Raw genomic sequence first — 23,981 nt, 5'->3', positions numbered from 1 at the left:
GAAGCCAAGCACTTAGGCGTCACTGATAAGCATTATTAGAAATGTGTCCCCTCTGGAGACACTCTAGTAAACACTTGTTAAAATAATGGCTATTGAACTTAATTTCCTCCAAAAAAATTGCACCAATCATCAGATTACGACACAATTTAAACAGCATTTATCATCTGGTCACCATTTTCTTCCCAATACCCTTCACATGTAGCCAACTATTATTCATTAAAAGAAATCAATGACATTAAGTATTGAATATGTATGTGTATATGATGAAAAAGCAAAAAGTAAAAAATGGGAACCAGAGACTCTCTAACAGTCCTCTTCACCTTCCCCTGTGAATCCGTTATATAATATTTAAAACAAGACCTGACCTTCCCTGTTCATTAAATACATACATCTATCTATAAAACATCACTAAATCCACAAACACCTACAACAGTTACAGACAACACTTAGGTAATATAACCCAGATATTGCTTTTTCCTCCGCTTGTGAAATTCATAAAATCGAGTTATCTGGCCTTGATTGGCATTCTAACTTTCCTCCATGATAAGGCAGAGCACCGGCTGGATGAGAACACAAGATCGGCAACACAGGAAGCTGTTTCTCTACACCAGTTGTTCTCCAAGTGTGGTCCATGGCCAGCAAAGTCAGCATGACCCGGGAGCTTACTAAAATGCAAATGATCAGACACCCCCCCCCAAGACATAAAGGACCTGAAACTCTGGCCCCAAACTCTGGGTTTCAACAAGCCCTCTGGGTGATTCTGACGCATTCAAGCTTAGGAAGCATTGATTGAATCTAAATCATGGTTTTCAAATTGTGCAGCAGACCAGGGTCATGTGGTATGTACTTTTTAAAATATGGATGGAGGCTCCACTGCTTTTGAAAGTTTGGTTTTAGCAGTAACTGCCAAGAACTCATAAATTTTATCAAGTTGCAAAAATCACAGTAGGAGGCAGGATTGAAAATGGTACGGATGGAGCAATCGGCCAAGCAATCGTGTGGAAGGAGAGCTGGGTTCAAATGCCAGCACAGCCACTGAACAGCACCCCTCTGGGCCCCAGACAGGAAAACCAAATTTGAGGAGATGCTGCTGCTTCAGTTGACCTCCCATCCATGGACCGCCACTGGTCTTCCCTGAGAATAGGATCAGAGAAAGTCAAGGAAAAGGAGAGAGCGCCTCCTACGAGCTTTCATGATCTTTTGTGTCCACTACTCTCTCAGGGGATTGAGGTAAACAGCTTTTCCTGAAGCCATCTTTTACACTCAAGAAATTTACCAAAAGTTGGGAAATCTCAGGATTTTAGAATATAATTCACTGAAGGTTTCCAAAGAGACAAGAGGTTGGTGCATGCATCAGAGAAAGCAAGCGTGATATTGCCCAGCTTTTGTTTTCAAAGTGGTTCCAGATGAGTTTCCCATTTATTAACCAAATAATATTTTAAAGTGTTTTCGTACAGAAAAGCCTGCGTGTTTGAGAGCAGATAAACCACTCAAGGTATATGTGGAGCAAGTTAATCATCCCTCACTCCCCACTGCTAATTTTAAATAATATTAAGTTTTGCGTGTCCTTTCACATCTTTCTCCAAGGTCATACACATAGGGCTTCTTCTTTTTTAAATCAGAAATAGGATCATACGACACTCTGCAACTCCATTACATTTACTGTATCATGAATGTCCCTCACAAATAATCCACAGTATGGATATATGTATCCTATTTTATTAATCCTACTGATGGACATGCCTGTTGCTTCTAGTTTATTTACTTCAATAAATATCCTCACCACCAAATCCTTACAGGCTGATGTTTTTATTTCTGTAAAACAGGACTCCAGATACAGGATTTTGGGTCATATGGCATACATGTTCCAAACTCTCTGGAAACTGTCTCATTTCCCTAAAGGCTACAGCAATTCACACTTCCCTGAAGGGCCAAAGTTTCCCGCCCTCCACACAGCCAACAGAGGATGCTACCAACCTTTAGTGTGTGGGTCAACTGGATGGACAGAAAACCAATCTCTCTTTGCTTTTGAATTTGCATTTCCCTTCCCATGATGGAGGTTGAGAGTCTTTTCATGTTTACTGGCCAGTTGCATTTCTTCTTTTGGAGATTGTCTGTTCATATCCTCTGCTCATCTTTCTATTGTGCTGTCCTTCACGTGCTCTTTAATCACACACATACCCCTCCCCCCAGTCTGTTACATACATAAAGGACACAGACTATCACCTCCTAAGAACTCAGTGTATGGGAGTCAGGGGACGGGATGTCTTCTCAGTGTGAAGTACATGATAAGCCCTCAAAAACAACTGCTGCCTAAGTGGACAGCTGACATGGAGAATTTGTTAAGATCGCAGCTGGATGAGTAAAAAGGAAATACAAACATTCCTTTCTTGTTCTACATATTCAGAATAACATCACTTTGGCTGAAATTAAATTACCAGTTAAGAGAAAAATAAAACCATGGTATTAGCAATGACTCTGAAAATGCATTGTGAAATGGGTGGCAGTCTTAATTCGTAGCTCAGAGTGACACATAAATAATGGCTCTCACAACCAAAACATTCTGTACACAGCCTTGGCCACTAGTTGCCATTTAAATGGCACCTGCCACTAAGTCAAGGGTTGTTAGGATGGTCACTAACAGGAGAAGCCTACCATAAGCATTTTGGCTTTTGTTTTTTATCCCCACCCCCTTCCAAGATATTTCTGCCTTTCAAAATCTCCTGCTTATTGGGTAAGGAGGTGTGGGGAGGGCCTGCAGGGCGAGTTTGACAGAGTTCAGATTCCTTAACTCTTTTAACTTTAGGCAAAACATCTGGTTATACCCACCATTTATCCCCATTATTTGTAATAGTTCTCTTTGGCTTATGTTTTAACTAGTCTCCTCATTAAATATAAAAGTAATGGGATTAAAAAGTTCTGGGGGAAAGTACTGTAATTAAAAAGGCACCAGTAGGGTATGTTAAGCTATAATTCTGACCCTGCTTATTAAGTTTTCCTTCTTGTCTTTAAAATTTTTTGTACCCAATAAAAATAACTTTGAATTATTTAACACTTTTTTAGTACTTCCTGTATTGGCCAAACATCACCCAAAATCTCCAAGAAAACATTATGACTCAAAAGTTCTGGAGCAAAAATGTCACACATCACAAGTTTTAGACACTGTCCCAAGAGTCTGGGCATGCCACATACACCACAACACACACAATACATAGCCTGTTAAATTGACAGGCAACTCTCCAAAACACATAAGTGTTTTCTAACCTTTTGAAGTTACAAAATCTTCTTAATAGGAAAAAAAAATGCAGGAACTTTGATCCAGTCATGAAGTTATAATAAGAATCAGGCAAGAGGCAACATAGCACAATTTATAATCTTTGTTAAAATAGACATAAAAAATCGATATCAGTTGTAATATCTCTGTTACAGAGGATCATAAGAGACCACTACGAACAATGGTACACCAACAAACTGTATAATCTAGAAGAAATGGATATATTCCTAGAAACATACAACCTAACAAGACTGAATCATGATGAGATAGAAAATGTGAACAGACCGATTACTAGCAAAAAGATTGAATTAGTAATCCAAAACCTGCCAAAAACAAAAGTCCAGGACCAGACAGCTTAACTGGTGAAGTCTACCAAACATTCAAAGAAGAATTAATACCAATCCTTCTCAAACTCTTCCAGAAAATAGAAGAGAGGGGAACTTTTCCAAACATATTTTATAAGGCCAGCATTACCCTGATACCAGAACCAAATAAAGATGCCACAAAAAGAATTATAGGCTAATATCCCTGATGAACAAAGATGCAAAAGTCCTCAACAAAATATTAGCACACAGAATTCAACAATACACTAAGAGCATCATATGCCATGATCAAATCGGATTTATGAAACAGATACTAGAATGATTCAATATCCACAAATAAGTCAATATAATACACCACATTAACAAAGTGAAGAATAAAAATTATATAATACCTTTATAGATGCAAAAAAAAGCAGTTGACAAAATTCAACATCCACTTATGATAAAAACTCTCAACAAAGAAGCTACAGAGGAAACATACCTCAACATAATAAAGGCTGTATATGACAAACCCACAGCTAACATCATACTCAATGGTGAAAAGCTGAAAGCTTTTCCTCTAAGATCAGGAACAAGACACAGATGTCCACTCCTGCCACTTTTGTTCAACATAGTATTAAAAGTCCTAGCCAGAGCAATTAGGCAAGAAAAAGAAATAAAGGTATCCAAAGTGGAAGTGACAAAGTAACATGGTCACTATTTTTAGATGACGTATTATATACAGAAAACTTTAGAGATTCCATCAAAAAACTGTAATTCAGAATGCAGAACATTCAGAAATGTTGCAGGATACAATATCACTACACAAAAATCTGTTGTTTCTTTACACTACCAATGAACTATCAGAAAGAGTAATTAAAGAAATAATTCAATTTACCATTGCATCAAAAAGAATAAAATACCTAAGAAAAAATTTAACCAAGGATTTGAAAGACCCACACACTGATAACTACAAGACATTAATGCAAAAATTGAGGAAGACACAAATAAATGAAAAGTCATTCAGTGCTTATGGTTTGGAATTAATATTGTTAAAATATCCATACTACCCAAAGCAATATAAAGATTCAATGCAATCCCTATCAAAATTCCAATGGCATTTTTCATAGAAATAAAACAAACAATCCTACTATTTGTATACAACCACAAAACACCCCAAATAGCCAAGGCAATCTTGAGAAATAAGAGCAAAGCTGGAGGCATAATGCTCCCTCACTTAGAACTGTATTACAAAACTATCAACATTAAAACAGCATGGCATTGGCATAAAACATACACATAGATAAATGGAACAGAGAGCCCAGAACTAAACCCATGAATCTGTGGTCAATTAATTTACAACAAAAGAGCCAAGATTATACAATGGGGAAAAGACAGTATCTTCAATAAATGATGTTGGGAAAATTGGACAGCCACACACAAAAGAATGAAACCAGCTCACTACCATACACCATACATAAAAAATTAACTTACAATGATAAAGACTTGAATATAAAGCCTGAAACCATAAAACTCCTAGACGAAAACATAGATACAATAGTAATAAGCTCCTTCACATAGGTATTAAGAGATAAGTATTTTTAATCTGACACCAAAAGCAAAAGCAAAAATAAACAAGTGGAATTACACCAAACGAAAAAGCTTCTGTACAGCAAAGGAAACCATCAACAAATTTGGTGGGATTGTGAATTGGTGCAGGTACTGAGGAGAACTCTATGGAGGTTCCTCAAAGCGTTGAAAACAGAATTACCATATGATCCAGCAGTTCCACTTCTGGGTATTTATCCAAAGAAACTTAATACACTACTTTAAAAAGACATATGCCCCAATGTTCACTGAAGCATCATTTGCAATGGTCAAGATATGGAAGTAACCTGGGTGTCCATCGATAGACAGGTGGCTAACGAAGATGTGGCATATATGTGCAGTGGAATATTGCTCAGCCATTAAAAAAAAAGAATAAAATCTTATCATTTGCAACAACATGGATGGATCTAGAAGGTATTATGCTAAGTGAAATGGGTCAGAGAAAGACAAATGCCATATGATTTCACTCATATGTGGACTCTAAAGAGCAAAACAGACGAACAAACGAAACAGAAACAAACTCATAGATACACAGAACATTTTGATGGTTGCCAGATGAGGAAGGGGAAGGGATTGAGATATACAAATTGCCATTGTGGAAGCAGTCACCGGATGTAGAGCACATCCGGGGAGTATGGTCAATAGTATTGTGATGGTTATGTGTGGTGTCAAATGGGCGCTAGACTTGTTGGGGTGATCGCTTCATAACTTACATAGATGTCGAGTCACTACGTATGTTGTACACCTGAAGCTGATAATGGTGTTATGTGTCAGCTGTGGCTGAAATTTTTTAAAATGTATGAAAAAAAGAAACTGTGAGATATATATATATATATATATATATATATATATATATATATATATGCATACATACACACACACACACAATGGGATATTATTCAGCCATAAAAAATAATGAAATCTTGCCATTTGTGACAACATGGATGGACCTCAGGGGCATTGTACTTAATGAAATAAATCAGACAAAAAAACAACAACAAACACTGTATGATCTTTCTTGTATGTGGAATCTAAAAAAAAAAAAATCCAAGCTCATAGATAGAGAACAAATTGGTGGTTACAAGAGGTGAGGGGTAGAGGTGGGATGAATGGGTGAACTTTTTTTAGTTTAAATAAATTGAATGAAAATGTTTTTAAATAGATAAATATTATGGTAGAAGATTTGGGAATGAAGATTAAAGAGTTTACAATGAAACTTCTCTTTTTATTTCGGCCTCACTGAGAAAACTTCCCTTTTTTAAAGTTAATTTTTATTATGTTTATTTTACCACATGCACAAAAATATGTGGCATATGTAGTTATAAAACATAATGGTAAAATGAATAAACACATCTTAGATTAAGTTTTTCTTTTTCTGAGCATAGTTGGTAAAAATTTATATTGTTCATCACTTGTAACCATTCTTAACTACTCTTGGGAACTAATAATATGTTGAGAAGGAGGAGTGGAAGAGTGGGGGAATCACTATAATTTGGAGACATAAATGACAGAAACTAGACTAGAACACACACACACACACACACACACACACACACACACACACACACACACAGCTCTTTGTAAAACCTGACTTCACTTAAATATACTCTGGGGAAGTGTTTGAAAAACCCTGAACAAGTAGGTTTAGCAGTAGATGAATTCAAGACACACATAAGCCTACGCCTGTAAAGAACATCCCCAGTAATTCATTCAACAGCGTCAACGAATAAATTTCACTTCTCCTTTAGAAATAGAAGCACAACATCAATGTCAAAAATAGAGACTTTAAGAATTCTTTAGTGTCTCCTTGATAATCCGAGTGGGTCCAAAGGCAGAGAGAAACCAGTGACGTCCCTAATCCGAACAGCCCTGTGTTTCTGTGACTCAAGGTACCACCTCTAAGACGGGATGGAGGCTTTCTGCAACTGATTTGATTCACTCCTAAATTAGTTATGCTAATTTTAGATAAATGTACCTTGGGCTCTGGGTGTTGTCCACAATTCTAGGGCTTAATAAAAAGAATTAGCGTTCATGCAGGTATCTCCCCCCCTGTCCCCTCCCCTCCCCTCTCAAGGCCACTTGCCATACCCACAACCCCTCACTTTTTGTGTAGATACCCTAAATCAGCAATCACGGGAAAATGGCTGACATTCATACCGGAGGCACTTACTGAAATGGAAAGGAAGGAGCATCCTGGTCCCTGACATCACAGGGCACATCTCAGAGATAAAAGCTTTCCCTCCCTCCTCCCACCACCATCCCCCGTTTCTGTGATCCCTTGAAGCCTCTCCAATGATGAAGCCCCAAAGTGCTGACATGACCTCAAATGGCATCATTTCAACAAGACACCGAGGAGAAAGGCTGTCAAATTCCTGCATACGGCTGATTGTAGATCAGCAAACACGCCCTTCCCCTGCCCCTTCACAAAGCAAAGATCACAATCTATTTCAAAAGTAAAGATTCCCCACTGCCCCACTCCTGAGAAGTCGCCAACTCCAAGCTCTAGAGAAGGCAAGAGACAGGGCGCAATCCGACGAATGCCATAACTCAGCACACCAGGTAGTCTTAGAAGCCAAAGTAAGTGGTACTTAGCACACCAGGGTACTTGTAATTTGGACGTCCATTCTCCAAAACCTCATCCCTACCCTACTGTCGTTAGCTGTGTCTTGGACAATGCCAACATTTCAGCTCATTCCTCCCCTCGTCTCCTGGAAATAACCGGAGGTGAATTTTCACCACAAGACACAGGGATTCTGAATCAACTCTCTTCCACCAGTCACCTCAGCTCTTCACGGGCAACAAAAATCCGAGTTTCCCCACGCGTCACTGAAGCCCCAACTTCTGGAAACCCCTCCCGCCCCTTACCTCGCCTGCACGAGCTGGCATCGCGGCAGCAGCAGCAGCAGAGCACGCAGCCGCGGGCGCTGCTGCTGTCGCCGCCTCAACCTAGGAGGCAAGTGGAGGTTCGGGCTGGTCTAGGGCCCGGGGGCGATGGCAAGCCAGGCCCTCGGCCCTGAGCCGCGAACCCGGGCGCCTGTTTTCCTGCAGGGAGTGAGCTCCCGCGCTCTGCGGAGCAATCCGGCGAACCCTGGCGCCGGGAAGACGCTCTGCACCCGGCGCCGGCGGGGAGAAGCCACCAGGCGCACGGCTCCTGCGGAGCGCCTGGGCAGCGGGGGCGGCGGGGAGAGGGGCGTGTTCCTTGCGCCTCCGAGCCCGAACGCCGCGTCTTGGCGGGACAGGGAAAGGAGGCGAGTGGAGCGCGCTGTCCCTGACGGCAGCCCGGGGCCCTCAACCCGGGCTGGACCGGCCTGGCGACGCGCTGCAGCCCGCGCGCCCTTGCGGGGACAGCCGCCGTGCCGACCCAGCGCGGCAGCCTCCGCGCCTGCCTCCTCGCCAAACTTTTCGGGCGAAAACCGCTCCTGTCCCTCCTGCCGGGGCGCCACACTATCCCCGGGGCCCAGAAACTGTTCACCCCCTCGCCTCCGCAGCCAAGACCCACTGAAAATATGGCGCCCTCGAACGTCGTTCCTCGGTCCCCTCAGGGAATCCCGAAATGCCAGTCTCCAGGACCCCGGGCTCCCTGTGGGCGCGAAATTTCAGCTGGTGGGGCCGAGAAAGGGGAAGGCGCCGCTCGTCCAGTGCGACACTGACTCCAAATTCAGCGGCACTGAATCCAAATCCTGCTCTCGCTCTCCGCCCGGCGCTGCCCGCGTCCTTCAGCCACAGCAGTTTGCTGGTGGAGAAATTGCCAAGTAAAGGGGAGTCGTGGAATCGGCAGGTCTGAGAGTCCGGGACTGGGCAAGGAGCTCCGCACCGGCGGGCTGTCTTTGCCCGGAGCCTCGGCCCGAGACTTGTTTGCAAAGTGGCGCTGAGTCGGGGCGGCCAGTGCTGGAATGAAGCCGCTCCGCCCGCGCCAACTCTCCTGGCGCGGGCGCCCGGCCGGGGCCAAGGGGACACTCCAGGCAGGCCAGGCTGCTTTTCAAAGCCCAGTTACCGGAAACCCAGCGGGAACCCCGGAGGGGACCAGCTGCCCACCGCCAAGAATCCGCTTTTGGGCGCCGGCTGCGAAGCTGTTTGCAAACCGCTGCACCCGGGTCGAGTGCAGTGAAACATACATGTGCAATAGACAGGTGCATTAATTTTATTTTATTTTTATTTTCCTGCAAAAAGCCTTCCTAGAATATCAAATCTGGGAGCTTTGAGGGTTTTTTGGTTTTTCTTTCTTCATTGGCATCACTCACGAGATGCAAAAGGGAGGAAAACACCACCCACATTTTCCTTCTGTCGGGAGGGAAAAGACACGAGAAATTCATGCAACGTGCATGCAGCTGGAGGAAGAGGAAAACCCGAGTGAGCCGTGCGCCTTACCGGGGGATGCATTTACTGTCTCATTGCAGAGCGCCTGCCCGGGAGTGCAGCCGGCGTCCCCCTACGCGCCCGGCGACCGCTCTGCTCCCGCAGCCTCTGCCGCTGCCGCCGCCGCTGGCTCCGGGCGCGGAACAAGAGCCGAAGGCGAGCGCGAGCGCACGGCCCGCGAGCGCAGGGAGGGCAGGAAGCGCGTCATCACTCGGGGACGGCGTGGCCCCGCGCGGCTCCAGTCCGGCCGCTGCGCCGCGCAGCACCGCAGCTGGGCCAGTACCCGCGCCCTCGAGCTCTTCCTGGGTCTTTACTCGGGAGATCGGGATGTTGGAAGGTCCGCGAGGGAAGGCGATGCGCCGGCCGGGCTGTCGCGGGGAGAGGAGGGCGCAGGGTGACCTCAGCTCCCCAGAATTCGGGCTCTGCTGTTTAAAGGAGATTGGGTTGGGCGAGGGAGAGGGGAGGGAAGCGGCATCTTGTGGGATGGGGCCCCAGGCTCCGCAGAGCGCTTCCCCCGACCACTGGCCAGGTCCTGGAGGGAGACAGGTGTGGTGCAACGAAAAGACCTTATCCGGCTATGTGATTCGGCTGCGATGCCGCTGGCGGGAACTGGCGGGAAGACTGTATCTCTCTGCAAGTGTTGCACATTCGGACACCGAAACTGCTGGTCAGAGGTCACTTAGATTTTTCGAGAACCGCTTTAGGATTGGGGGACGTACTCTATTAAGTAAGAAAACAAAATGTTCTCCTGCCTACTATGCCCTTGAATAGTCATTGATATGTCTCTTACATTTACACAGTCATTAGGATGACCTGGAACGATGTGAAGGTTTTTAGCGGGACGAGGAGACAAATCACAGAACACTATCATGTGATCCCGTTTTTAAAAACTATGATATGCGAAGGGAATCAGAAAAGAATGGACAGATAAATACCAGGATGTTACCTGGTCTCTCAGTGATTGGTGGAATTATGGGTGATTTTTCTTTTTCTGCTTAGTTCTAGTTACTGAGTTTCCTGTAAGGGACACATTACTTTTGTAATTTCAAAATAAAAGTTTTTAAATAAGAAAGGAACTGGCTTTTTCCCCCCATCCCAATACAAAACGACCAAGGTAGAACCCGCTTCCTAAGAAAATAAGTAGCAAATTTCTTCAATTACTCATAAATGAAACTACTGCAACTTTATAGTGTTTCTCAGAGCACGAAACTGCTGTCTCTATAAACTGGAGGAGAGTGAGTTGATTTTGTAAATTGAAACTATCTTGAAGAAGTCCACTGGGACATTGGATAAGACTGGACTTTCTAGAAGAACAATAGCATGTCTTTGTCTAGGCTGATGAACTTGATTTTATTATTACAGCAGAGATCTTTATAACCTTAGGGTGCAGCTTTGTAACTTATTGCAGAAAATAAATTTTATAAATCAAAAAGTACAGCCAGAGAACCAATTAATTGGCAACTTGAGAAAGTCCTAAAAGTTGTAAGGTATAGACTGTTTCTAATTGCACAAGTAAAATGTTTCTGTTCACATTTTTTTTAAAATTGGGGAATATTGGGGTACAGTGTGTTTCTCCAGGGCCTGTTAGCTCCGAGTCGTTGTCCTTCAGTCTAATTGTGGATCCAAGTCATTGTCCTTCAGTCTAATTGTCAGCTCCAAGTCCAGTCCCAGTTTTCAGTCTTTGGTTGCAGGGTGTGCAGCCCACCAACCCACGTGGGAATTGAACCAGCAACCTTGTTGAGAGCTCCAGCTCTCACCAACTGAGCCATCTGGGCCTCCCCTCCTGAAGCTCAGGGGCAGCTGGTTATCTTCAATCTAGTTGTGGAGGGCGCAGCTCACTGGCCCATGTGGGAATCAAACCGGCAGCCCTATTGTTCAGAGCTCACATTCTAACCAACTGAGCCATCCAGCCGCCCTTAACCACAGCTTTTTAAAACATTCATCAGTCTAACAGAAGAACTGATGGTGGCAGCAAGCCACCTCAAGGGATAGTTAAAAAGTAAGTGTTTATTGATTTCTGTAAGAGATTGGTAATAAGCTCATTAAATTAATGCCACCTAAGTTGTCCTTTGGTTTACTGACGAAGAGCTATCATATTTTTGTAGTTCATATGCTAGGTTTACATAAGTTCATCAAAGCAGAAGAACTGATTACAACTAAAATCATTTTTTCCCTTCCACTTAGACCTTGTTCCATAGGGCCCATCATGCACCTCAACATCTGTTGCATTTCAAGATATTCCATCACTTAATTCACTCTTTTCAGAGTATCCCCATGCTCTTCCACTGCCTGGCAATGAGATGCTGTTTAATATTTGAAGGTAAGCTCCACGACAGCAAGGATCTTATCTGCATCTCCCTACCTAAAAAAGGGCCTGGCACTTAGTGAGTGCCCAATAAATATTCATTTCATGAAAACAGCAAATTTGTTCACTGTCTATTTGGCTAGTTCCTAAGTTATTTGAAAAATTCTCTCTCCTATTAGACTGTCAGCGTAATCCTGGGATGCTAAGAGCTTGTGGAGTGATAGCCTTTAATTTATTGTTTTCAAAATAGCAGCCACATTCTAAGAGCAGTGAGGTGCAAGTGTCTGAATATCTGTGCATTACTAATTAACACTATTTTGTGGCTCTCTGAGGTCAGGCAAACCCTTTTCTTTAGTGAGAACATCAATCCTAGAACTCCTTGCTTTACTCCTAGATTCTAACCAAATGACTTTGGGCATTTCATTTATTTTTATTATGCCTCAGTTTCTCTATGACCTCAAATTCACTTACTGTTTCTTTAGAAAAACCAAGTCTAACCATTCTACAGCCCAACAGTATATTTTTCAATAACTTCCCCAATAGAAGTAAAATTGATTTTACCAGTAACCTATAGTAAGTGCTCTGAAATTGAGATTCCTCTCCTAGGCCTGAAAAGATAGTTATTTCTAAATGTAGTTGAGTTACTCAATTTCTAAATTGAGTCAGTTACTGGTGGTCTCTTTATACTAGTCACAGTGATCATAGTTTCATCGTAGACCAGCAAAAAAATCTGACTTCTTTTAACAAGTTCACATTATTGGGCTTTGTCTCCACCCAGCCGAGAAAACATGGTGGCAGTTCACCTTAGAGTATCTAGGGCCTAAGGTAAAACTCATTCCATCTAAGCAATTTACCAAGGCTTCATATTGTCCCACTTCCTTCCTAGGTCATTAGGAACTAAAAATATATACATTTCATATGAATAAATAGTGCAGTATTGGGGGAAGTAAATCAAATAGATATCTTCCAAGTCAATAAATACATCTAGTACTAAAATCCATTTTTATTATAAGCTAGAACTATAAATACCAAAGCAGATATTTCTTGGTGCTACAGAGCCAGATGATAAAAAATTGCTTGTCTCCCCCCATTGCACTATTAGTCGTAACCTACTGTCTTCCTGTGTGCACTTATATATATACTTGAGCAAACTCAACTGTCTATATTGAAGAGCAAAAAGAAATTCCACCAAATATTTTGTTCCACTTTTGTTTATAAGATCATATTTTATGTTATGTTAAGATAACTTCTAGGGATTCTTTGATACAATACACCAACAGTTCATGACGTTTTCCCCCTTTCAAAATCATTTGTGTCCACTCCCCGGAACAAGGTAAATATGGGAATCACATTTTCTAAAAATTGCCTATTGCTTAGAACCAGATATTAAAACAAGATACTCAGGCTTCTATTATCATACAGCATCTTTAGGTTTATAGAAATCTCTCCATCTCTTTTCTAATTGTAAGTTCTAGGAGAGAATATTATCCAATAATTACAGAGGGGATATTATCTGACTTTCAATACAGCATATAACTAAGTTACTTTCATTTTATTTGAAAGGCAGCCATTTGACATTTTGCAAGAATTAATGTATTTTAGTTTTTTTAGCTGTCTCCAAGCATGGGGCCTCACCTCATTCCTGACTATGCAGGATGGAGTGACAGGTGCAGATTTAAATACGTTTTTAAGAGAAAATTGCTCCCATGGATTCAGGAAATGATTATTATTGTACCCAATACAAGACATGCTTGAGATGAGCTTTTCTTTTCCTATGGTATATAAAACACACTATGGAAGCTTCTTTAAATGTCTTGGAAGAAACATGCTGTCTAGAAGAATACCAATAATTATTATGCTAAATTGGATTTCTCTTTAATCCAAATAAAATGGCAATATAAACAATATGTGAGGCAGGGTGTTTTGATTGCTTGCTCATCGATTTGAGAAGGGGTTATTACACAGTAGTTCAAAATGTTTTTGACATGTTTTCATTGTGGATCATCAAAACTTTTGTTAAATATGGAACTCATTTTTTTGTTTTTATCAGTGGACTCCTTTTATTTCCTGTAAAGTTTGGAAACAACTTCTGCTAGCTATGTGTGGAGAGAGAACGACAGTAACTCTTACAAAAAAATATGTAACTCTTAAGTCTCTTTGAGACTCTATGATAACAACCTCATTCCGCACTGAGTTAGTGAGGCAATCTTACCCCACAGTTCACCCCCATTTTCCCCCAAAGCAGTTTATTCCTTTATTGATCTTTGGCCTGGATCATGAACAATTTATGGTGGGAAAAGCTCCAAAGTGTCAAAAGTATGTACATATATGTGCCTACTTCTACTACCTTTGTGCTCTCCGCAGAGACCAGGAAACAGGCAGAAACACTGAAGGGTCTGGGAACAGCAGTTTCCCCTCGGATGGGCTAGGGTAACAAAATTTGTGACTAAGCCATAGAGGAGGGCTGGAGAGAAAAACTGTTCAGAATCGACCATCTTTGTTTCTAGGGTGTATTGAGGAACTCAGATTCCAGTGAAGTGAGAGAAGACTAAAAGAACCACAAGAATGATCCAAGAGCAAAGAACCAGGAGCATCCCCAGTCAGGAGAGGCAATGGGGCAGGTAAGATGTTGGATAAGAGATGCAGGGACCTGGGATCATGAGATGGAATGGATGGGACTCTTGGGTGGCCTCACCATATGTATGCTTTAGAAAACAAGGCAAGACAAAAAAGATAGATGTTTTCATTAAAACTTTTCGATATTAAGGACTTTCTAGAGAACAGTGCTGGGTCATTCAATCAGATGTGCTTCTAGGGTCTAACACTGTGATAGGCACATGGAAAGCCCTCAATACATTTTCTGAATGAACAAACAAATGATGTGTGTGGTTTAAGCCCAATGGTGTGTTATGCCAAACAAAATAAATGACTGGAACTCTATATCGCAGCCATCTCCAGCGTCATGCGACCACTGATGTTTCCACTGTTTTTAACCATAGCACTTATACTTGACTCATATTCACACATCTGCCTTGTCAGCAGATCAAGTTTCCTGATGGCTGGGTTCCTGAGGGATCGTATCTTACTCATATTTAAGTCCTCAGTTCTTGCAGTAGTACTTAGTACAAAGTAGGTGTTGAGCAAATATCTGTTAAAGGAATGACTGAAGGAATGAAAAACTTGTAACTTACCAAAAGACCCAAATCTTTAACATTGACTCATTTCAGTGTCATCTAAGCTTCCCTTCAGTCCACCCCTCCCCACAGCCAACACTGCATCCTACGTGCTTGAAGAAGTAAATTATATGGATGGGGAAAATGAGCTGGAAGGTTCTAGAATGAAAGGAGACCCTTAGCAGGTCATGCGCTCATTTGGAAGATAGCACTACTGTGGTAGTGCTATGGTTTACCAAATAAACTTGACAGAGGCTGGATGTCACCAGTGTGGTCTGGTATGGACTCTGGTGGTTTCTTACCCATATGTCCTTTGGTGTTTTTTGGGAACAGACTCAGAAACCACTTCACATTTCCACAAAATGAGCATAGCTGAGGCCATTCCTTCAGAAGAGATGGTGGCCTCCCACATTGCCACTAACAGAGAGACAAGTGATGAAACGTGAAATTACTGATAAGCGGAGGGGAATTGTTGTAGTCCACTTCTTGACTGACAGATTTTAAGATTAAGACTAATGATATTTGTTGGAATTTTGTTCTTCTGCAACTGAGGATCTATTGTGAGGGTTCTGTTTTCTACCTTACCTGGTTCTATTCAAGATTACACAGGTCAGTCCTGACAAAAGTAATCACTTCCAAAGGGGCCAGTTTACTGGGGAGGAGAATAAGGATTGAAATGGGAATCAGGAAACCTAGGTAGCTCCACAGGAGATACGTGACCTTGGACATGTCCCCTCACTTTTAACATCAGAGAATTCTCATTGGGAAATGGAGTGGGTTGCGTCCAGTAATCCATAATTCTAGCTTTCTATCGTTTCCATACACACCTGTAAACCATATCATTGGTGCCATTCGTCTGACATTTATAATCTATTGCCTTATACTATGTATAGTTAATGTACATATCTTGTTTCCTCAGCTAGAGTATAATCTTAATAGCTGAAACGCATCTTATACTTTATAGTGGTTGCTGTAGCTCATCTGCTGAGGTTCTCCTTCCCTCAACTGTTGTGGCTGATGGTTCTTATCTGACACACTCTCCACTCCTCCTGGGAAGTGTGTGTGTCGAGGGGGTGGACACAGCCAGAATCCAATGGCTAGATGGTTGAGGTGTATGTGTGAGGGAGGCAGGGGAGGAAGTGGGTGGCGATAAGGGCCAGTGAGAGATAACTCTGAAGAGCTGCCGCAGCAGCAGAGCTTCCCATGGGATCCCTGGGGTATTTTTGTAAGTGCATCACAGTCCAATCTCTTCCTTTGTTTGTCCTGCTTTCCTCACTCCCTCACAGGTATGGTTCTGAGAGCAAGCCCCAGTCAGTCTCCTGCATGCATACCTCAAAGTCTGTTTTCTGGGGGTCATAACTATGTTCCTCGCTACCTTCCCATCTCTTTCCACGTACCCACCACTCCCCCTGTGCAAGGTGGGCTCAGATGAACTGAAGTCCACAGGGGCTGCAGCAGGGTAGGAGAGAAGCCCATGCTGGTTGAAGCCCTGTTCTTTGTCTCCGCAAATACCGAAACTGACAGCGTTTCTCCCAGTGTCCAAGTCTCTACTAGCAGAGCCAAGAACAGAGGAAATGTTCTCCATCAGTAAAGCACCAGGAGTGTTTTGTTCCTGCTCATCTCTTTTCATGTGTGTGTCTAATTCCTGGCAGCAGCTAGAGTGGAGGGACCGGATCCTACATAGCTTGACTAAGACCAACAGAATATTTAAAAGCTGGCCGGTCTCCTTGTGCTTCGAAAGCCAGAGACAAACCTTGTTTTTCAAACTGCTTCCTTTTTCAAATGAAAACCAGGAGGAAAGTGACAGTCTGGGATCCATCAGCATAGATGGTGTCAAGGTGTTCGGTGAAGCTTGCTGTTCCCTTCCATAATAAAGGGGGAAATTGCTTTAGGCAATGCTGGCTCCCCACATGCTCTAATAAATTTACTTTGTTCTTGCTCTTATGAGCATGTTGTGTCATTTTTAACTAGATTAATTCAGAATCTACACACACAGCCACACACACACATCTTTACCTTTGGAGCCAACTGACTGTGTTATATCATCTTGTGTTCACATAAACCTTTCAAATGAATGCTCGCTTTTATTATGCAGTATCATTGCCTTTGTGCTGTACATTTTCCTTGGATAGCCAGGAGTATCTGTGTCTAATTTCTCTCTCTCTTTTTTTTTTTTTTTGGTAGAATCTCAGACATTTGATATGATTTATAGAAGCACAATGCTTTGAAATGATAAGAGAATGGACCGCAGACTTGGGGCATATTTAAATCATTAAACCATTGTCTGGTACTGTGCGGTTCCAAAAGGAAAGAAGAACAGTCGACACCAGAAAATTTCCTGCTGGAATTCTGCCAAGGAATAGCTGGCCGTCCTGGGGAGGTCCGTCATTATGGGACTTTGCTGTTTGTAAATTTAATAAACGGCTCACATCTGCTTATAATATTATGGAAGTCTATGCTAGAAGTACTTCTTACATAAAGCACATGGTTTATTTTACAAATCTATCAATGCTTTCTGTTTGTAGGATTTGTCAGGGTGTATGGGAAAGACACTACACCTGCATTTACACAGGAGAGTCTAGGCCACAGCGTTTGTGTCTACTTGTGCTTCGCACCACAGCGTGCTATAGCTAAAACTTTGGAAATCTAGTCCTTCCCAGGCATGGTGCAGCTGAGGCCCAGAAGAGGCGAGGGACTCCACGGCAGTTCACCGGGGTTAATGACAGAATCAGGGCTCAGAGGGTGTCACAGCCCAACCTCCCTCTCTCATTCCCTCCCTTCCTCCTTCCTCCCACTTCCTTCCTTCTTTCTTGCTTCTTTTTGTATGGAATCGGCTTACTTATACTCCTCAGTTTGTGGCCCGTTAGCAGTGTCGTTTGTCTGGTTGTGGTCCCTCTCATATTTGATCCCCGTGGACTACTTCCTTGCTCCCATATAGAGAACCATTCTGAGGTGTTTAATGTTCATCATTTATGTTTTTGTGAATCTTGAAAAATGTGTATTCCCCCTCCCCACCCTGACAGTATGATGGGAGATTCTCCCACTTTGTTCTGTGTATGTTCTGAGCCCACTGCCTCTGACCACTGCCAAGTTCTCCAAGGCCACAGCTGTTCCCACCATATTGCCCTGCCTCTGCGTCACTTCATCCCACAGTGGTTCCACAACAGCCTATCTTGGCTCGCTTGCTCTCTTTCAAGCAAAAACCACATTTTTTCCCCTTATTAAACTTATAACGCAGAATAAGTCCAAGGAATATAAGCGATTTTGCAGTGGCTTCAGTAACCTTTCACCTCTAGATAAATTACTGGTATGATTTAATACAATACAGATGGAAAGTGTTCGAAAGCTGTTTTTATTCAATCAAAATGGGCAGAGTGCTTTTAAAATGTTTTGCCAGCATTAACTTCAATTCTCAAGAGAAAAATATCTTCATCGTTAAAAAAAAAAAAAATTGGCAGGAAGATGGGGGAAAGAACTATTTTCTGAAGGGCAATTTGGCAATATGTATCCAAAGCCTTTGATCTAGTAATTCCACCTCTAGGAATTGATCACAAGGTAATAATAAGGAGTAGGTGCAAAGAGTCACCAAATAATGTTCACGGCAGCATTACCTATAATGGTGAAAAAACTGGGATCAGCCTCAATGTGCCACAATAAAGGATAAGTTGAACTGTGATATAGTCTATGAACTCATTCATTCAGCTCATATTTATTGAGTTCCTGCCATGTGCTAGGCACGGTGCTGATGACTGAGGACAGAAGGAAGATTAAAGTAGACAAGATCCCATCATGGAAAACCGTGAGCCACGAGACCTGATGCACTGGCAACATCATGATATAATGATAAAACCAGGTAACAAGAAAAAGCACTATTGTTACAATGTACCATGTTTTATTTTTAGATTTATAATCATAAAATGTTATTTTTAAAAAAAGAGCAAAAGTTTTCCCATAAGTATAAAATCACCGATATGATTTAAAAAAAATAATTATTCAAGGCCGTGCCCTGTCAGTGGAGAAGCCAGACCCATTCTCAGAGGCAGTAATGACGCCCAGGGGCTGCTGTCCTGGGGGGCAGTCAATGCCAACTTCATCATTACGAGCCAAGTAATCCCTGGGCCACTGAGCTGGGAGCTGAGAGGTCTGAGTTCCAGCTGGGACATCATGAGGTTCAAGACAAACTTCCATGTGTTCAAGGTTCCCTTTCCCTCCTACAAAATGAAGGTGCTGGACATTGATGATCCCCTTCAGTCTTAAAGTTCTTCCTTTTCTCGTGATTGTATTTCACATACTGTCATTTTCCCTTTTGTGGCTGGGTTGTGACATGTTTGTGTTTTTCCACTCTCTGAGTGACTGAATTGGGTCACTGCTCCACAAATCCAATTGTCAGTGTGTCACCTGTGGAAATGACTGGAAATTGCTCATGCTGAGAATGGTGAAGTTGTGCTGTGCCTGTATGTCCTTAGGGTTTCTGTTCTCCAAATTGCGTGTGTTACTAATAAATAGTAAAACTAATTCTGCCAATCAAATACAAAACAGTCAAGATTTTTCTAGTTATAGCCCACATGCTCTTCCTATTTAAAAAATGTTTACTTATAAAGTGAATTTTCTGCTAAAACTGGATTTAAAATTTCCTCCTTTGTATTTTTAGAATTCGCAAATCAAATGCTATTTCAAAGTAAGAGCATATGGTTCCACCAAAACCCACAGAAACATTTATTGTTATCTTCCTTTATAATAAAATGATTTTAAAACAATTTTTATTTTAGAATTAGCAAGTCAAATGCTATTTCAAAGTAAGAGCATGATATTCCATCAACACCCCTGGGAGCATTTATTATCTTTCTTTATAATAAAATGATTTTAAAACACCCTTTCTGATTGCTACCATGCGATGATTAGGCTTTGAACTGTTAAACATCAAGCATAGTTTCCATGTTAGGAGATGGACAGTGTATAGGAGAGTCCAGAACAATTGCTGGTGGAAATGTCTGACGGGCACTTGTCAATGTCACGTTTCACTTGCTTCTTCACTTGCATTGCCTTTGCCTAGTGTTTCTGGACTTTCTTGACCATTCACAATTTTAACCAATGAAATATTTGAGTAGAGCATTTTATGTTTATTACCTCAATTTTTCTCAAAGTAAAGTCTGCAGACCTTTGACAGTACGAACAACTTACTGAGCTCTTTAAAAACACAGATTCCTGGACTCAATCCCAGACCTACTAAATCAGAATCTCTGGGGTTGAGACGTGGGGATCTGAATTTTGGACAAGCCTCCCCCTGCCAAGTGATTCTTCTGTGCACTAAAATTTAAGAACCCTTGAACTTTATTATTTTATAAGAAAATTAGCTACTCTCAAATATTTTATCTTCTCACTTGTAATCCCATTTTCTTTTTGTCCAATACATCAAAATTCCCAGTACTGATCCTTGAAATAGTCTCTACAATTAACCTTTCCTCCTGAAAAATTGGCTATTAATTTCCTCTATGAGTTTGTGTGTGTATTTAGTTTTATCCAGGAAGGTCCCATGACAGGATCTCATTTCTCACCACTGTTACTGTTACTATTTGGACTTTTATTTTTAAAGACACTAGGGTCCTTATGAAGACAAAGCTGACTTTATTCTACAGTGAATTCTGGAATTAGAATGTCTTTTTTATGTCAAAAGAAAGAAAATGATTCTGCCCTTTATTCACACACAAGTACTTTTCCAGTGATAGCCCAGCAGCTCTAAATCCAAGTAAGGTGTCCCACAACCAACATCAGCCTGCATAGTTCCTATTTATGGAAGAAAGTGGAAAAGAAAAAAGACAATAAGAGTATCTAAAGCCAAAGAACAGATTTACATTCTTTTAAAAAACAAACATACTGGTCTTCCCTTTCTCACCACAATCTCCCATCTCCTTACCCTGGAAGTGAGTTCAGCAATTAGAATCTAGTGGTTAATTTTCTAACCAAATCTATCTTATTATTAGTCATATATTCAAATGACTTTCTGTATTAGTTACCTATTGTTATATAAAAAGTTGTCCCAGATTTAGTGGATTAAACAATAAATATTGGGCTGGCCCCGTGGTTCAGGCAGTTGGAGCTCCACGCTTCTAACGCAGAAGGCTGCCAGTTCTATTCCCACCTGGGCCAGTGGGCTCTCGACCACAAGGTTGCCGGTTCAACTCCCACCAAGGGATGGTGGGCTGCGCCCCCTGCAATTAACAATGGCAACTGGATCTGGGAATGAACTGTGCCCTCCACAACTACAATTGAAAGGACAACAACTTGTCTTGGAAAAAAATCTTGGAAGTACACACTGTTCCCCAGTAAAGTTCTGTTCCCCCTCCCCCAATAAAACAAAACAATAACAATAAATATTTACTTACTATCTCACAGTTTCTATGGGTCAAGAGTCCAAGAGCACCCTGGCTCAAAGTCTACCATGGGGTTCCAGTCAAGCTGTCAGCCAGAGCTGCGATCTTCTGAGAACCTGACTGGGACTGAAGGATCTGCTTCCGGAGCAGCCCTTTCACGTGCCTGGCAAGTTAGTGCTGGTTGTCGTTAGGAGGCCTCGCTTACTTTCCATGTGGACCTCTCCATGTGACTGCTGGAGTGATCCAAGGGATACAAGCAAAACAGAAACCACAATGCCTTTTATAACCGAGCCTCTGAAGTCATACGCCATCATTTCTGCGATTTCCCATTCAGTGTGGGAAGGGTATGAACACCAGAAATAAAAGAATCAGAGGGGAAAGACGCCTTTGTTGTGTGGGGTTAGTGCTGGGACAGGTGACAAGTAGGAAGGGCCCATTCAGAGAAGTGTGAAGGAAGCATCGGGGACATGAGGTAGATAGCTTTAGGAGCTTTTCTCACTCTCCTCCATTTCTAGGTCTGAAGTCATGTATGGTAATCTGTAAAACCTTTCACCAAGTCAGACTAGAAAGCTGTTGGAGAAATTTGAAAGAAAAAAAAAAGAGGAAAGCAAGTCAGGAAAAGTTACCTCTCCACCATGCCATCGTCCACCCCCTTTTTGGTCCCTTTGACAAAACTAATGGCAAAGGGGGAAAGCAGAATGTTTGAGTTCTCCAGGGAAACATGAATTACATGTAAAAGTGCACTGTGATGTATCTGGTTTGGATAATAATCTCCTAGGCTTGCCTAAATGTTTTGAGGTCCGTATTGACTGGTTGTGAGGCCAATTTTCCTGGAGTCTTTGGAATTAGAGGCATGGGAGGAGAGATTATCATATTGGAAATAGATTTCAAAATGGATTAGAATTATATTTGTAAGTCTTCCTAAACCCTGAGCAACTAGGCTTTTAATAAACTATTTACTTTTGCTAAGAAAGAACATGGGAGGAAACAAAACCCTGGACTAGAGCTCTGGAGACCAGAGGACTGGTCTGATGGGGCCCCTGACACTACATAGCACACCCTGGGTCTCGCTCTACCCAGAGGAACACATGGTCGATCATACTTCTCTTCTTCTGTATCAAGTAAAAGTAATATCAAAGGGTCCCATTATTGTTGAATAGCTTGTCCAAAGATTAAAGAATGGGCCTGTTTACAGCTCTGGAGGGAATCAGTTAGACAAATAGAAGAAAGTGGTGGGGAGGAAAGTAAGGGAGGATGATGGAAACATTCCAGCCGCTGGCTGTGAGTAAGCAGCTAACTCTGGGAGGTGAGCACATAGAAAGAGCTGAAGAAGGATGATTTCCTTCTCTCAGCATAATGATGACCACACACCAAGAGGGGACAATCAGGAATAATGTACAAAACAATTATGACTCCCTTTGGAAGACTGCATTTCTTCATCTGTGTCTGTGGTCATTGTAAGGTTTTTCACACACTTTTACTAAAAGTTCATCAGTAAAGTATCCAGGGTAGTTTATTTTCTTTCCATAAGAGAATTTAATTAAATGTTAGGGGTATTAAGCAAAGCTCAGGCTTTTATATGCAGGTCTTTTGTAGTTTACTCTGTTCCTGGAACAGATTTCTGACATAGAAAAACTACCTTTTGAGCTGTCTATGCATTATCTGCTTATCTATGTATTTTTTTTTATCACTAAACAGTTATGGACATATTTTGATTAAAAGTATTGAACTTTTGACAGAGTTCTTTTGTGTGTGTCCGTTACAAATCATGAAAGAAATCTGAAGTAATATATGATGGAAAAACAGGAGCCCAACTCTGCTCTTGTGAAACTCAGGTGTAATGAAACCGCCCTGAACTTAGTTAGCACCAGGAAAATTTGGTCTGAATACACTCTCTGCCACCACTTGCACCAATCACTTAACCTTTCTCAGCTTCAGATCTTCAACTGAAAAATGGCATTACAACATCTACCTAACAGGGATGTTGTGAGGATTAAATACAGTGACATATGGGAAAGCACTTGGCATGTTCCCAATACATCGTTGGATTAATCCATGGCCATTGAATCAGTGTCTTTTTTTTTAGCGGGTTCCCAGTAATTGCTAAATTCTTTTAATAAGTTGTTATTTAGAATGGACCATGAGCCAGGCCTGTGCTGTGTGGTGGGAGAAAACAGCGAACAAGATGGTTATTACTGTCCTTGCTCTTACGGAATTTACAGCCTAGAGAAAGAAATACAGGCTCACTAGTAAGCAGGGAGTTCTGATGAGGGGTGCCAAGTAGGAGAAGAATTGTTTTAAGGTTCATATTGTATTCACCCCAAATCTGCAACTATGTAGCTTTCATAATCTGTAAACCCTGGAAATGGAAGTGCTGGGCAACCTCAGGGCAGTATTGTACTAATTGACAGACCCATTACTGGGCTCGAGGTAACTGTTGGAGCCCGCGGTGAAGCAACCCAGGAATGGTAGAATGGCCACACTTCAGATGAAAATCAGCTGCTGCAAGATTTTCATCCCTCAGGAGATTTTTTGGGGGGGTTAGTTTTTGTGCCCTCAAGACCATAAGCTATAGTCCCCTCTCAATTTGTC

General features: G+C 41.9%; 2 protein-coding genes across 15 annotated transcripts in view; one reads left to right on the top strand and one right to left on the bottom strand.

Moving 5' to 3' along the window:
* Positions 1–9,690, bottom strand: part of TLN2 (talin 2) — a 410,573-nt gene extending 400,883 nt beyond the window's left edge. For 2 of the 7 annotated variants that reach the window (XM_019755358.3, XM_074327637.2), the window contains exon 1: positions 9,553–9,690. The gene's annotated coding sequence lies outside the window, so the exon portion shown is untranslated. Of the gene's footprint in view, positions 1–8,049; positions 8,362–9,552 lie in introns of those variants that run through there. The other 5 variants (XM_019755356.3, XM_019755362.3, XM_074327636.2 and 2 more) reach the window with 3 other exon arrangements.
* On the top strand, positions 8,675–23,122 carry LOC141570579 (uncharacterized). 8 transcript variants are annotated; one of them, XM_088797263.1, is made up of 6 exons: positions 8,675–11,539; positions 11,725–11,860; positions 14,353–14,466; positions 17,203–17,398; positions 18,753–18,871; positions 21,412–23,122. In XM_088797263.1, the coding sequence occupies exon 1, from the start codon at positions 9,496–9,498 to the stop codon at positions 10,309–10,311; it is 816 nt and encodes a 271-aa protein (XP_088653389.1). In that variant the 5' UTR covers positions 8,675–9,495; the 3' UTR covers positions 10,312–11,539; positions 11,725–11,860; positions 14,353–14,466; positions 17,203–17,398; positions 18,753–18,871; positions 21,412–23,122. The 8 variants fall into 8 exon arrangements, with proteins under 8 accessions (XP_088653389.1, XP_074183743.1, XP_074183742.2 ...); XM_074327642.2 differs by lacking the exons at positions 18,753–18,871; positions 21,412–23,122 and having other exon boundaries at positions 8,675–9,877; positions 17,203–17,464; XM_074327641.2 differs by lacking the exons at positions 18,753–18,871; positions 21,412–23,122 and having other exon boundaries at positions 8,675–10,207; positions 17,203–17,464.
* The last annotated feature ends 859 nt before the right edge of the window (positions 23,123–23,981 follow it).

The sequence above is a fragment of the Rhinolophus sinicus genome, chromosome 3 (genome assembly GCF_057876585.1).
Source record: "Rhinolophus sinicus isolate RSI-liver-muscle chromosome 3, RSI-T2T, whole genome shotgun sequence".
Lineage (NCBI taxonomy): Eukaryota > Metazoa > Chordata > Mammalia > Chiroptera > Rhinolophidae > Rhinolophus > Rhinolophus sinicus.
The sequence above is the reverse complement of the archived record's forward strand: the minus strand, read 5'-3'. Positions and strand labels throughout refer to the sequence as shown.

Bases quoted from the DNA above. Each gene is read 5' to 3' on its own strand.
- LOC141570579 (XM_088797263.1), top strand. From the start codon at position 9,496: ATGCAACGTGCATGCAGCTGGAGGAAGAGGAAAACCCGAGTGAGCCGT.